We start from the raw sequence: 14,724 nt of genomic DNA, 5'->3' as shown, positions 1-14,724 counted from the left end.
AGTACTGGGGATGGAACCCAGGGGCATTCTACCTCTGAGATATACCCCTGGCCCTATTTTTTATTTTGAAACAGGGTATCACTAAGTTGCAGAGGGCCGCACTGAGTAGCTGAGGCTGTTCACAAACCACAATCATGCTCAACTCCCAATTTGTTCTTCAGCTCAGATTCCGTGCATTTGAGTTCCTAATTTGAAGCAGCATGAACACATACTGCCAAAGGTGGTTTTTAGTATTAAAGTATGCAATTCAGCAGCCTTTAGTATATTCACTTTGTGGCCATTACCTCTGAAATTCTAGAATATTTCCATTACCCCAGTCTTGGTTGTTTTTTATTTGTTTGGTTTTTGGTACTGGGGCACTCTAGCTCAGAACTACATCCCCAGCCCCATTTTCTTTCTTGTTTTGAAACAGTCTCACTAGGTTGCTGAGGCTGGCCTCAAACCTGCAATCCTCCTGAGTACTGGGATTACAGGTATACACTGCCACACCCAACCAATCTTGGTTAATTTAATCACAAAGTACATGGTATGAACTCATTTCAGATAAAAAGATGTCTAAGGGGAGAGAGACCATTCATATCTGCAGTTCTGAAAGCTGCCCCTCTTCTACTGCTTGCACAATAACTGGTCATGTTAATTCCTGCATAGGGGTTGCCCTGCTTCCAGATGAGATTGTGTTTGGCAGCCAGAGTCCTGCACTGGGTGAGATCACACGTGCCTGGTGTGTTCCTGGCCCAGCTGCTGGAGTCAGGTTGTCTTCACTGCCTTTTGTCCTTCCTTCCAGCAAATTATGCGCACAGCCATGAAGTATAACCTGGGCTTGGACCTGAGAACAGCTGCCTATGTCAATGCCATTGAGAAAGTCTTCAAAGTGTACAACGAAGCCGGTGTGACCTTCACCTAGATGATCTCTGCCGACTCCTCACCACCCTCCTCACCTGTCACTTCTACAGACCTATCACAAGTTTACATGTACCCACAGAGATCTCTCTCATGACTCATTAGATAATGGACACTGTTCTCAAGTCAATACGAATCAGCCCCTTAAGAAGAATGAAATTAAGGTTAGGGGATCATGTACGAGCTGATGAGTGTGAAGGTAGAAATCACCTACACCAAGAGCCATTTAGGTATTTTGCCTTTAAAAAAAGCCACTTCTGCCTGGCTGTACCGCCTGCTCCAGGGATTTCCCAACAGTCAGCTGTTGCCAGAAAAAGCAGTCAAGGCATCGCTGCTCACTTACTCTGAACGAGCCTGGTTTATGCTGTAACTTTGACACGTGTAGAAGCAGGCTTATGGCATTTTCAGTAGGTGGCATGGTCCTCAAGTGAGTTATTGGTATTTTACATCAGTAAAATAACTCAGTTTTATAAGTTGCAAACAAAAATAAAGGCTGTCTCTCTTTTGCATTTTATTCTACTAGAATAAAATAAGTACCTGCTGCTGTAATAAAATTGCCTTTAATCATTTAACAAGCCTCACCTTAACTCAAGCAGGGAATGCGTATAAACCTAATACCTGAAGAAAGCTAGTATTTTTATAATACAAAACAGTATCATTTATAGCTTATCAGTCATGTATTCCTCTCCAGCAAAAACAAAAGGCCCAAGGGATATCTGTCTTCATACCTAGAAATGATGGAGGTTATTTTGTTGTTGTTATTGTTGTTCAGGCTATCAGAATTTGCTAACTACAATTATGACACATAGTCCAAAGAATATTATAACTTTATCATGTTAATTAATTATTCCTGCCTTTTAAAGATCCGCTATGAGCTGGGCATAGTAATGCATGCCTGTAATCCCAGTACTTGGGAGACTGAAACAAAGATCACAGGTTCAAGACCAGATGTATCAATTTAATGATACTCTGAGCAAACTAACAAGACTCTGTTTCAAAACAAAAAAAGTTTAAAAAGAGCTGGGGGTGTAACTTAAAATTAGAATGCTCCTGGTTTCAATCCCCAGTGCCAAATAATAAAGATTTGTTTTGTCGTACTGACTAAAGCATAGTTCAAATAATGTCCCAGAAAAAATCTGCTGGGCTCCCTGGCTGCCTCAGAGAGCTGCTGGTGGCTGGGTTCAGCCTGGCCATGTGCCCTCTCCTCTTAGAGGCTTTGCTTTATTCACTGGGCTTCAGGAACAGCAGGCTGAAACAACCTGGGGTCAAGTGTTTTGTTTGGGGAGTTTTGGGGCCAGGGCCTTTTGAATAGTAGTGTCCCAGTGAAGTATTAGGTATTATTTATATATGAATGAACGCTTTTTTTAAAAAAACAATAATGCCCTTTCAGAAATTTCTAACTACTTTGTAACTGCATGACTTAACCTGGTGATAAAAAGCAGTTATTAAAAGTCTACCTTTTCCAAAGTTCATGTTTCTTTTTTGTGTTTCTATATTTGATAGTCTTTTTTAGTAAATGATAAAAACTATAACTGGAATTTGGAACTTTTTTAAACTGCCCATATAACATTCCTTTTATTATATTGTGAGCTGCTCAAATTTTATTCCTGAATTATTTTGCATTTTACTTTATTAAATAATTAATGGCTGCTGTTTGGGGGAGGTTCTAAAGCAATTCTAGTGCCTTTTTAAACAAGGGGGGGGGCAGTCCAGGCGTGGTGCCACGCATCTGTAATCCCATACTTGGGAGGCTGAGACAGGAGGATCTCAGGTTCACAGCCAACCTCACAAACTTAGTGAGGGCCTCTGCAACTCTCCTCTCAAATTAGGGCTGGGGTGTAGCTCAGAGGTAGAATGTCCCTACTTTCAGGTCTCAGTACCACAAAAACAAAACAATAAATAAAAGGGAGTTTTGTTTCAAATAATTTAGATGTAGAATGTAAAATGGTATTTAAGACAATACTAGTACACACCTGTAATCCCAGTACTTGGCAAGGCTGAGAGGATCACAGCTTCGAGGACAACCTTAGCAAATAGTGAAATTCATCAACCTAGTGAGACCCTGTTTCAAAATAAAAATAAAAGTTAAATAGGTCTGGGAGTATAGCTCAGAGGTGGAACACGCCTGAGTTCAGTTCCTAGTACCACACACACACAAAGATCAATGCTAAACTGTGTTACTGATGTTAGAAAACCTATTATCTTAGGAATGAAGTATTGATGAGATGGCATTAGTGTCAGTACTTTAGTTCCTGGAGTTAGAAAGTTCTTGTCAAGCAGGGCATGATGGGACATGCCTATAAATCCTAGTACTTGGGAGGCTCAAGACCAGCCTCAGCAAGTAGTGAGATTCTCATCTACCCAGTGAGACCCTGTTTCAAAATAAAATAGAGCTGGGAGTGTAATCTGAAGATTGACTGCCTCTAGGCTCAATCCCCAGTCACTCACGCATACACACACACACACACACACACACACACACATCATTCTGGTCAGTTACTTAGCAACTAATTTTCTTATTTTTTTAATGATTATTTTTAAAACTTACACCTGAAACTCTAAAGCTAATTTCTTCTAAAGTCATAGATGACTTTAGTAGCACCAAGAAAATAATGGTTGCTTATGAACTTTATACTACAAGGTATCCTAATTACCCTGATTAGGTGAAAAGTAAATGGTTGGGGGGTTTTTTGTTTGTTTTGATTTGCTTTTATTCATATTTTGATACTGGGGATGGAACCCCAGGAGCATTCTACCTCCAAGCTCTATCCCCCACCCCAATTTTATTTTGAAATGGTCTCACTGAGTTGCAGAGGGCCTCACTAAGTAGCTGAGTCTGTCTGTGAACCTCAATCCTCAGATCTCAGCCTCCCGAATGCTAGGATTACAAGCGTGCGCCACCGCACCCGGCAGGTAAGTTACTATGATTGGCGATTAATTCTTGTGTGTGTGTGATCCTGAGGGTTGAACTCAGGGGCATTCTTCCTCTCAGCTACACCCCAGCTCTATTTTATTTTAAAACAGGGTCTCGCTAGGTTGATGAGAGTCTCACTACTAGCTGGGTCTATCCTTGAACTTGCCATCCTCCTGTCTCAGCCTCCCAAGTGCAGGGATTACAGGCATGCACCACCACGCCCAGTTCTGATTGATTTTTTTTTAAGAGCCTGGCATCTTAACTCACAAGCAAGTAAATTCCATATTCTCTCACCGTCCCTGGCAGGCTTCCTAAGCCCTGCTATTCATTTATTCATTATAGCAGTCAGCATGCAGCATGGTATTGTGGACCTTATGGAAAAGAGAGCTTTTTGTTGTTTTGTAGTATTAGGATTTGTTAAAAAAAAAAAAAAAAAACTTTTTTTGTATGTGATGATTGAATCCACAGGTACTGAGCTTTTTTTTTTTTTTTTTTCCATAAATAACAGAGCCTCCTGTCTGCCTCCTAAGTACTAGGATTACAGGCATGCACCACCACACCCAGTAGGATTTGTTTTGGGGTTTTTTTTGTTTGTTTGTTTTGCGGTACTAGGGGTAGAACCCAGGGCCATTCTATCCCTAAGCTATACCCTTTTTTATATAATCATAAAATTTTTACTTGAAAAGCTTTACAAAATATCAATCCTCCAATCAAATAAACTATCCCAGAGAGTATATGTAGATTTCAGCCTTAAAGATTACAGTATGACATTCGAATGGGGAGAGACTATTTTTATAATCATAAAATTTTTACTTGAAAAGCCTTACAGAATATCATTCCACCAATCAAAGAACTCCAGCCCTATTTGATTCTTTTTTTTTTTTTTTTTTTTGGTGGTACTGGGGTTCCTGGAAGCCCGTCTATCTCCGGGCTACACTCCCAGACCTATTTTATTTTTGGAAACAGGGTCTCCTAAGCCAGCGCGGCTGGCTTCGAACCTGTGCGATCCTCCTGTCTCTGCCTCCCAAGCGCGGGGATTAAAAGTGTGCACCACCACGCCCGGCCCCTATTTGATTCTTTTAAAACAAGATCTCACTAAGTTGTAGGGTCTAGCCGTGAACCTGTAGTCCTGTCTCTGTGCCACCACGCCTGGCTGCTCTCCCCGCCCCCGCCCCAGCTGGTATTAGGGATTGAACACAGGGTCTGAGGTACACCCCTAGTCCTACAGGGTCTCACTAAATTGCGGAGGGCCTCACTAAGTTGCTGAGGCTAGCCACAAACCTGCGGTCCACGGCCAGCATGTTTAATTGAGTTGTCTCTACTGTTGAATTATCACGGTTCTTTTAGATACTTGACCTTTATCAGATATAGACATATTTTCTCTCAGTCTCTTTTCACTTTCTTGATAGTGTTCATAAAAGTGTGTTCATAAGTAAATAAATAGGCCTGGAGACAGCTCAGTGGTAAAGTACCCTTGGTTTCAATCCCCAGTAGCGCATAAAAGTCCAATTCCCCCCCCCCCCGCCTTTGGTTGCTCTGTTTGAGGTATAATCCAAGCTCACAAAGATAAACTGTTAACTTCTAAGATAACTCACCAATAAAGAATTAATGGCAGCCAGTGTGTGGTGGCTCACACTTGTAATCCCAGTACTTGGGAGGCTGAGACAGAAGGATCTCAAGTCTATGGCCAGCCTGCGCAACTTTGAAGTCTCAGCAATTTAGCAAGAACCTGATTCAAAATGAAAATAAACTGGGTGTGTGGCACACACACTTGTGATCCCAGTACTTGTGAAGCTGAGACAGGTTCACAGGTTCTTGGCCAGCCTCAGCTACTTAGGCACTCTGTGACTTAGACCCTGTTTCAAAATAAAGAAAATAATAGGGCTGACGGTGTAGCTTGGAGGTAGAATGCCCCTGTATTCAATCCCCAGTACTGCAAAATCAAAACTAAAAATAAAGAATAAAAAAAAGGTCTTGGGATGTAGCTCAGAGGTTCAATCTCCAGTACCACAAAAAAAGGCTCCATGCTAATATAACTAAATAAATGAATCAGTGCAGAAGAGAAATTTTGTATAGCAGCATGCTAGCTACAAAGCCAAGAAATGGTCTCCACTGATAATAAAATGAATGGATGTTTAGTGGCAAAGATCATCTCAAAATATCTCACTACAAATTATTTGTTACAAAAGGAAAAAGTAGCCAACCAGATGCTGTGGCATATGCCTGTAATACCAGTATGGCCACGACGGGATTGCAGGTTTGAGGACAGCCTCAGCAACTAGTGAGACTATCATCAACCTAGCAAGATCCTGTTTCAAAATGAAAGTAAAATAGGGGCTGGGAGCCTGGCATAGTGGCACATGCTTGTAATTCCAGTACTTGAGAGGCTGAGACAGGAGCATCCCAGGTTCATGGCCAGCCTCAGATACTTAGTGAGGCTCTTGGTAACTTAGACCTTGTTTCAAAACAAATACTAATGCTGGAAGCCATGCTTGGTGGCTCATGCTTGTAACCCCAGCATTTGGGAGGCTGAGACAGGAGAATCACAGCTCACAGACAGCCTCAGCTATTTAGTGAGGCCCTTTGCAACTCAGTGAGACCCTGTTTCAAAAAAAAAAAAAAAAAATAGGGCTTGGGGTATAGCTTGGAGATAGAAAACCCCTGGGTTCCATCCCCAGACCCACAAAAATAAATAAAATAAAATAGGGCTGGAGTTGTAGCTTGAAGGTACAATGCCCCTGGGTTCAATCCCCAGTACTATAGAAAGAAATAAATAAAAATTAAAAAACAGAAGCTGAACGTAGTGGTGCACACTTGTAATCCCAGTACTTGGGAGGCTGAGACAGGAGGATCATAGGTTCATGGTCAGCCTCAGCTACTTAGGCCTTCTGCAACTTGGTGAGACCCTGATTCAAACTATAAGAATAAAAAATAAGGCTGGGGGTGTGGCTTGGAGGTAGAATGCCCCTGGGTTCAATCTCTAGTACCAAAATAAAGAATGGAGCTGAGAGTGTAGCTTGAAGATAGAATGCCCTTGGGTACTACTCAAAAATAACTAAGACCTTTGGGGTGCACTATCATTTAGTTTGGATGTTGACTGTTACACTCAACATGGTGTAAGCTTGGTACTATTGGGAGATAGAGGCACCTTTTGGAGGTGGGACCTAGTAGAAGGAAGTTAGGTAATTCAGGCATGCCCTTCTTGAAGAGGGCACTGGGCCCCACCTCTTTTCTCTTAGTAGCTTCCAGGCTACAATAAAGTGAGCAGTTTCCTCTACCACACGCACTCCTGCCATGATGCACTGCCTCTCCACAGGCCCAACAGCAGTGGGACCGACCAACCATGGACTGAAACCTCTGAAACTGTGGTCCAAAGAGAACCTTTCTTCCTCATAAGTTGATTCTCTCGGGTATTTTGTCACAGTGACAGAAAGCTAACACAGAATGCCACCTTACCCTGCTTCATTCCCATGAGAATAGTAAGGTACTGACTTTAGTCCTAAAAATTTTCAGATAGGGAACATTATATCAGGAAAGCTGGGCCTGGTTTGTGATCCCAGTACTTGGGAGGCTGAGACAGGAAGGTCGCAGGTTTGCAGCCAACTTCAGCTACTTAGTGAGACTCTCTGCAACTTAGACCCTTTTTCAAAATAAGGAATATAAAATAGGGCTGGAGCTGTAGCTCAGAGGTAGAATGCCCCTGGGTTCAATACCCAGTACTGCAAGGAAAAAAAAAAAAAAAGGAACATAAAGGCCTCTGGAAGCTGAGCCACTAAAACTTTATATACAGGTAGCTATAAATAATGTTTACAATGTATTTATAATACTGATGGCCAAGTGAATTCAATCTGTGAGTGCTGACATAGGAGAAAGGTGACCATGTCCACTGACCACCTCCCATTCTGGAAATGGAAATGCTAGAGATGTTCTGTCTTTCCACATGCCATCTTTAGTTTCTGTTACTAGGCAACTCAAGAGTAGAAGACATTCCTGGAGTTACTGAAGATGCCTATGGTGATAGGTGGCAGTGCTGCTGGGACATTCCTGGGCTACAGTTAAGCAGACCTTTCAGAAGTCTAGGATGTTGGGGTCCCAGGCCTCAGTCAGGTCTGAGGGTGCTCTGCCTACAGAGTTCCTCAGTGAAGGGTTTTTGGAGATCCTTATTCCACCATTGTTGCTAACACCACTCTCTCTTGCTTTCCTTTGTTTTTAAGTTTTTGGTGTTGGGGCTGGGCATAGTGGCGGTGCACGCTTGTAATCCCAGTAAGTAGGAGGCTGAGACAGAGGATTGCAGGTTCGTAGCCAGCCTCAGCAACTTGTTAAGGCCCTCCACAACTTAGATCCTATTTCAAAATAAAGAATAAAATAGTGCTGGGGGTATAGCTCGGAGGTAGAATACCCCTGGGTTCAATCTCCAACACCAAAAAAAATTTGTGTGTGTGTGTGGTACTGGGGATTAAACCCAGGGGCATTCTACCTCAGGGCTACATTCACCTCCAGCCCCTTCTTTTATTTTTGTTTTGTTTTGTTTTGTTTTGTTTGTGGTACTGGGGATGGAACCTAGGGGCATTCTACCTCTAAGCGATACCCCCAGCCCTATTTTTTTATTCTTTATTTTCAAACAGATTCTCAGTTGCAAAGGGCCTCACCTAGTAGCTGAGGCTGGCTTCAAACCTGTGCAATCCTCCTGTCTCAGCCTCCCAAATGCTGGGGTTACAAGCGTGCGCCACCACACCCAGCTTTTATTTTTGTTTTTAAACAGGTTCTCACTAGGTTTCTGAGGGTTCTCAGCTAAGTTTTCAACTACATTGTGGAGGCTGTCCCAAAACCTGGGATCCTCCCGTCTCAGCCTCCAGTGCTGGAATTATAGGCATGCACCACCATGCCCAACTCTCTGTTGCTGTGTGTGTGTGCGCGCACGTGCATGTGTGTTTTACTGGAAATGGAACCCAGGGGCATTCTACCTCCAAGCTCCAGCTCCAGCTCCATTTTACCGTGTTTATTTTCTTTTTTTTTTTTTCTTTTTTTTTTTTTTGGTGGTACTGGGGTTCCTGGAAGCCCTTCTACCTCGGGGCTACACTCCCAGACCTATTTTTACATTTTCATTTTGGGAACAGGGTCTCCTAAGCCAGCGCGCGGCTGGCTTCGAACCTGCGCGATCCTCCTGTCTCTGCCTCCCAAGCGCGGGGATTACAAGCGTGCGCCACCACGCCCGGCAACCCTGTTTATTTTCAAACAGGGTCTCACTAAGTTGCAGATGGGCTCCGCTAAGTCTCTGAGCCTCTCTGAGGCTCCACAATGTAGTTGAAAACCTAGCTGAGAACTCTCAGAAACCTAGTGAGAACCTGTTTCAAAGCAAAAATAAAAGCTGGGTGTGGTGGTGCACACTTGTAATCCCAGCATTTGGGAGGCTGTGATCCTTCTGTCTCAGCCTCCCAAGTCTTGGGATTACAAGCATGTGCCACCACACCTGGATCTCTCTGTTGCTTTTTATAACATGCATTGAGTTTGTCTGAGGTTGAGTTCCTGCCCCTCATTACGGAATACACAGGCAATAAAGAATGTGAGAGATGGAAGGAAGTTCTTTGTAGGGACAGCAGCTTACGAACTAAAGTTAGGGATGTGGCCGTGCTTCTCCAATCCTCCGTGGAGAAGGAACACTTTGTCTAAATCATAGCATGTGGCCTTTTCCATGGCACCTAGTTCACATGCAACTGGCCAGGCAAGTTCAACAACACAACTGTTCTACACCCTGTTCAGCAAGAATCCTCCACTGATCCCTCCCCTGGAGGTGCGGGCAATGGTCACTGAACTCAGGAGCATTCTACCTTTAAGATACACCCCCTGCCCTTTTTATATTTTATTTTGAAACAAGATCTCACTCAGTTACAGAAGCTGTCTCAAATCTGGAATCTTCCTATCTCAGCCTCCCAAGTACTGGGATTACAAGCATTCGCCACTACACCTGGCTGACATCTGGACATGTTCTAATAAGATATATGTACATTTCCCTGTTTTTGTGTGTGTGATACTGGGTGATGAAGATTGAGCCTATATTGATTGTTAATAAGAGCTGTATTAAGCCGGGCGTGGTGGCGCACACTTGTAATCCCCGCGCTTGGGAGGCGGAGACAGGAGGATCGTGCAGGTTCGAAGCCAGCCGTGCTGACTTAAGAGACCCTGTTTCAAAAATATAAAATAGGTCTGGGAGTGTAACCCGGAGGAAGGAGGGCTTCCAGGAACCCCAATACCACAAAAAAAAGAAGAGCTGTATTAATTGCTAATAAGAATATGCTTTCATACTTAGGCAAAACAATAAAATTCTTTTCTCTGCCTCTAAGCTGTTAGCCAAGAGCTGCAGCCAATACTGACCTTGGTCAGCTAAAAGTTAGCTGTTAGCCCAGCTAAACATAGAATGTTAAAACAAACACTAAATTCTCACAGTAGTTTAAGGTTAAGAGAACCTATACCAATTACCAAGTACACAAAGAGTTATATCCCAAAGCCTCCATACTGTAAAGACAAGTTTTCAACATAATAAATAATTTCTAGCAGATAGAGATTTTAAAAAAGAGGCTGAAAACTTCCCAAGGACATGGGTGGATAGTACAGGCCTCCTCCGAAGTGGGCACATACCAAATAACTCCTGACCTTGTTAGCCATCTTGTATATCTTGGTCATAAATCTAACAAGAAACGGTAACACCATGGAGATAATGTGCAGCCTGTGCCTGCGTTAGGTCAGGGGGAGGTAAAAAGACCATTGGCTAAGCAGGATGGGAAAGAGGAGATAATCCATATAAAAACTGTTCTAATGTTCAAAACTTCAGTGACTTATTTTCAAGTCACTTGACTATGTCACTCTCTTCATGACATAGTGCTTTATAAAGTCTGTCCCTTCTTTCTGCCTTTGTAATAATAAAATAGCTTAAGCTTACAGCAAAAAAGAGTTCTGGCTATTATTTCCTAAAATAAATAAGAACAGAACCTGCGGCTACATCTCACACTGGTACAGTTTTGCTGTGGCACCGAACACTGGAGATGGAACCACAGGGCATTCTACCTCCAAGCAACACCCCCAGCCCTATTTTTTATTCTTTATTTTGAAACAGGGTCTCTCTGAGTTGCAAAGGGCCTCGCTAAGTAGTAGCTGAAGCTGTCGGTTAACCATGATCCTCTGGCCTCCGCCTCCCAAATGCTGGGATTGCAAGCGTGCACCACCACGCCCAGCTCCCTCATTCTTGATAGCCATGGCATATTCCATTTCATATATATAGTACTTGTTAGCCAGTCCCTATTAGAGACCATGCAGTCAGAGTTTCTATTTTTCTAGCTAAGGAGTTAATAATGCAATAGAAGTAATAGGTGTTAACTCCATACTGTGTGGCAAACCTAATAAGCAGAACAAAACTTGCCATTAAAATGACATCTGATTAGTATTTTAGGTTGTTTTCAGCAACTTCCTGTTGCAAACATGTTACAATAAATCTGTAGTTTTGCCCTTTGGGCACCTGTATGTTTCTGCTCACACCTCAAGAAGAAAAGTAGAAGACTTGCCATCCAGCGGTGTTCCAATTTACTCTGCCACCCAGTGTTCTCAGCTCTCTGGACCTAGGTGTGGATGAGAGGAGTCAAAAGTCATCAGGAACCAAACCAAGATACAAGGTCCAGCTCTAGCTGGACAGTGGTAGATATTCCAAAGCCGGGACACTGAATATTCCTGGGCTATTTAGAATTTTGTGAGGCCAATTCCAGAAAACCTAGAAACATAGTAAGCAACACACTCATTCTTTTCTTTTTTAGCTAACTCATTTTTTAATCAAAACACCTTTTATTTATTTTTGTTTGTTTATTTATTTATTTGCAGTGCTGGAGATGGAACCCAGGGGTATTCTACCTTCGAGTGACATCCTCAGCCCTACTTTTATAGTCTTTATTTTGAAACAGGGTCTCTCTGAGTTGCAAAGGGCCTAAGTAGCTGAAGCTGCCTGCAAACCCGATTCTCCTGTCTCAGCCTCCCAAATGCTGGGATTACAAGCGTGCGCCACCACATCCTCCTCAAAACACCTTTTAACTCAATATCTAAGAACAGATAACTAAAAGAATAACTTTCAAGCTAGCTGTGGGTAGCACATGCCATAATCCCAGTATTTAAGAGGCTGTAACAGGAGGATCCCAGGATTGAGGCAAGCCTCTGCAATTTAGCAAGGCCCTCCACAACTTAGGCCCTTCCTCCTCTCACCCCCCCACCCCTCCATCAGCCAATTTTTATTGTATACATCCGTTTTGTTTTTGTTTTGTATTTTTACTGAGTATTGAACCCAGGGGCATTCTACCTCTGAGCTATTCCCCCCAGTCCTATTTCATTTTTATTTTGAAACAAGGTCTTTCTATGTTGATGAGAGTCTCACTACTTGTTGAGGTGGTCCTCAAACCTGTGACCCTCCTGTCTCAGCCTCCCAAGTACCGGGCTTACAGGAGTGCCCTACCATGCCCAGCTTTTATTGTATTTATCTAAGATGTTGCCTGAATCTTTCTGCTTTTGTACACTGCAGATAACCCCCACATGGAGCCCCTGGGACTCCTCTCAACATCAGAGCTGTAGATGAGCATGGCTGAGAGCATCATGTGAGACCCTATTTCAAAAATAAAAATGAGCTGGGCATGGTGGTGCACACTTGTGATCCCAGCACTTGGGAGGTTGAGAGAGGAGGATCACAGTTTCAAGGCCAGCCTCAGCTACTTAATGAGGCCTTCTGCAACTTAGACCCTGTTTCAAAATAAAGAATAAAATATAGGGTTGGACACGGTGGTACATGCTTGTAATCCCAGCATTTGGGAGGCTGAGACGGGAGGATCAGTTTGCAGACAGCCTTAGCTACTTAGGCCCTTTGCAACTCAGTGAGACCCTATTTCAAAATAAAGAAATAAAAAATAAAAATGGGGGTGTCAGGTAGAATGCTCCTGGGTTCCATCCCCAGTAACACACACACACACACACACACACACACACACACACACACACAAAATAGAGATGGGGCTGGGATTCCAACACCCTTGGAATCCCAGCATTCCTGAGTCAGAGGCCAGAGGCTCACAGTTCTTGGACAGCCTCAGCTACTTAGGGAGGCCCTTCGCAACTCAGGGAGACCCTGTTTCAAAAAATAACAAGACTAAAAATAAAAAGACTAAAAAAAAAAATAGGGCTGGGATGTATCTCAGAGGTAGAATGACCCTGAGTCTAATCCTTAGTGTCAAAAATAAAATAGGGATGGGGTGTAACTCAGAGGCAGAATGCCCCTAGATTCAATCCCCAATGCCAACCAAAAAAAAAAAAAAAAAAAGAATAACTTTAAGCAAGATAAAAAGAGTGATATATGCATATATATATATTTCTTTTTGGGGTGTGTGTGTGTGTGTGTGTGTGTGTGTGTGTGTTACTGGGGATTAAACCCAGAGGCATTTTGCCTATGCGTTACACCCCAGACCCATTTTATTTTTATTTTGAAACAGGGTCTACTAGGTTGATGAGAATCTCACTACTTGCTGAAGTTGTATTTATTTATTTATTTATTTATATTTTTTGTGGTACTGGGAGTGGAACCCAGGGGCTTTTCTACCTCTGGGCTATGCTCCCAGACCTATTTTATACTTTATTTGGAAACAGGGTCTCACTAAGTTGCTGAGAGCCTCACTAAGTAGCTGAGGCTACTTCGAACCTGTGCGATCCTCCTGTCTCAGCCTCCCAAGCGCTGGGATTACAAGCGTGCGCCACCACGCCCAGCTTTGGGGCTGTCTTTAAACCTGGGATTCTCATGTCTCAGCCTCCCAAGCACTGGGATTACAGGTATGCACCACCATGCCCAGCTGCCAGCCACACTCTTAATCAGGTTGGTCTGTTGTCTTCCCTTCTTTATATAAGAACATTGCAAGAAAAACCCAAAGAACGTGCAAGACAAATTTCAGTCATCCTCAGGGTGTCCTTGAAGCATTGAGGTGCCTGAAAGCTAGCTTCTGGGGAAACAGTCTTTCCAGATAGCACAGGCTGGGGTGTAGCTCAGTGGTAGCATATAGATTTAGCATACATGAGGCCTTGGGTTCACCAAGGGAGGGAAGGATGAGCAGGCCAACAATTCAAGAGCTGCTTGCTGCCGGGGATAGTGGTGCACGCTTGCAATCCCCGTACTTGGGAGACTGAGCCAGGAGGATCCAGGTTCAAAGCCAGCATCAGCTACTTAGTGAAGCACTCTGTAACTTAGTGAGACCCTGTTTCAAACAAAAAATAAAAAATAGAGCTGGGGGTGTAGCTCAGAGGTAGAATGCTCCTGGGTTCAATCCCTAGCACCACAAAAAAAAAAAAAAAAAAAAGAGCTGTTTGCTGCCTGGTGCAGTAGTGCACACCTGTAATCTCAGCTGCTTGGGAAGCTGAGGCAGGAGGATTGAAAACTGGAGGCCAAGTAGCACATGCCTATAATTTCAGTACTTGGGAGACTGAGATAGGAGGATCTCAGTTGCCCATCCTTCTGGTGTGCTCCCCTTGGGCATTCTATCTCTGAGCTACACCCCAGCCCTATTTTTTTTTTTTTTTTTTGAAACAGGGTCTTGCTAGGCTGGTAAATCTCACCACTTGCTGAGGCTATCTTTCAACCTGTAATCCTCCTGTTTCAGCCTCCCAAGTACTAGGATTACAGGCGTGCACCACCACGCTTGGCTCTGGGACGGTGGGTGTAGTTCAATGCTGGATCACATGCTTAGCATTCACCGGGCCCTGGGTTCCATCCCCACCCCAGCACCAAAACAAAAAACCTTGCCATTGTTTCCATTAAAATAGAATAAATCCAGGGCTCACTGTACACATTTCAAGGCTCTCTATTGAGATTCCGGAAGGGCCGGTGGAGGTAGCGGGCAGGC

At 43.4% G+C, this 14,724-nt stretch overlaps 1 protein-coding gene across 1 annotated transcript in view; it reads left to right on the top strand.

Moving 5' to 3' along the window:
- GLUD1 (glutamate dehydrogenase 1) overlaps nucleotides 1-904 on the top strand; it is a gene marked incomplete at both ends in the record, with an annotated part of 41,711 nt that extends 40,807 nt beyond the window's left edge. The window contains one exon of the mRNA XM_080695156.1: nucleotides 785-904. Coding sequence (XP_080551282.1) covers nucleotides 785-904 — 120 coding nt within the window. The remainder of the gene's footprint in view (nucleotides 1-784) is intronic.
- Nucleotides 905-14,724: the final 13,820 nt, after the last annotated feature.

This window comes from Muscardinus avellanarius (genome assembly GCF_963383645.1).
Source record: "Muscardinus avellanarius genome assembly, chromosome: 4".
Classification (NCBI taxonomy): domain Eukaryota; kingdom Metazoa; phylum Chordata; class Mammalia; order Rodentia; family Gliridae; genus Muscardinus; species Muscardinus avellanarius.
This window is presented reverse-complemented; position numbering and strand designations above follow the sequence as displayed.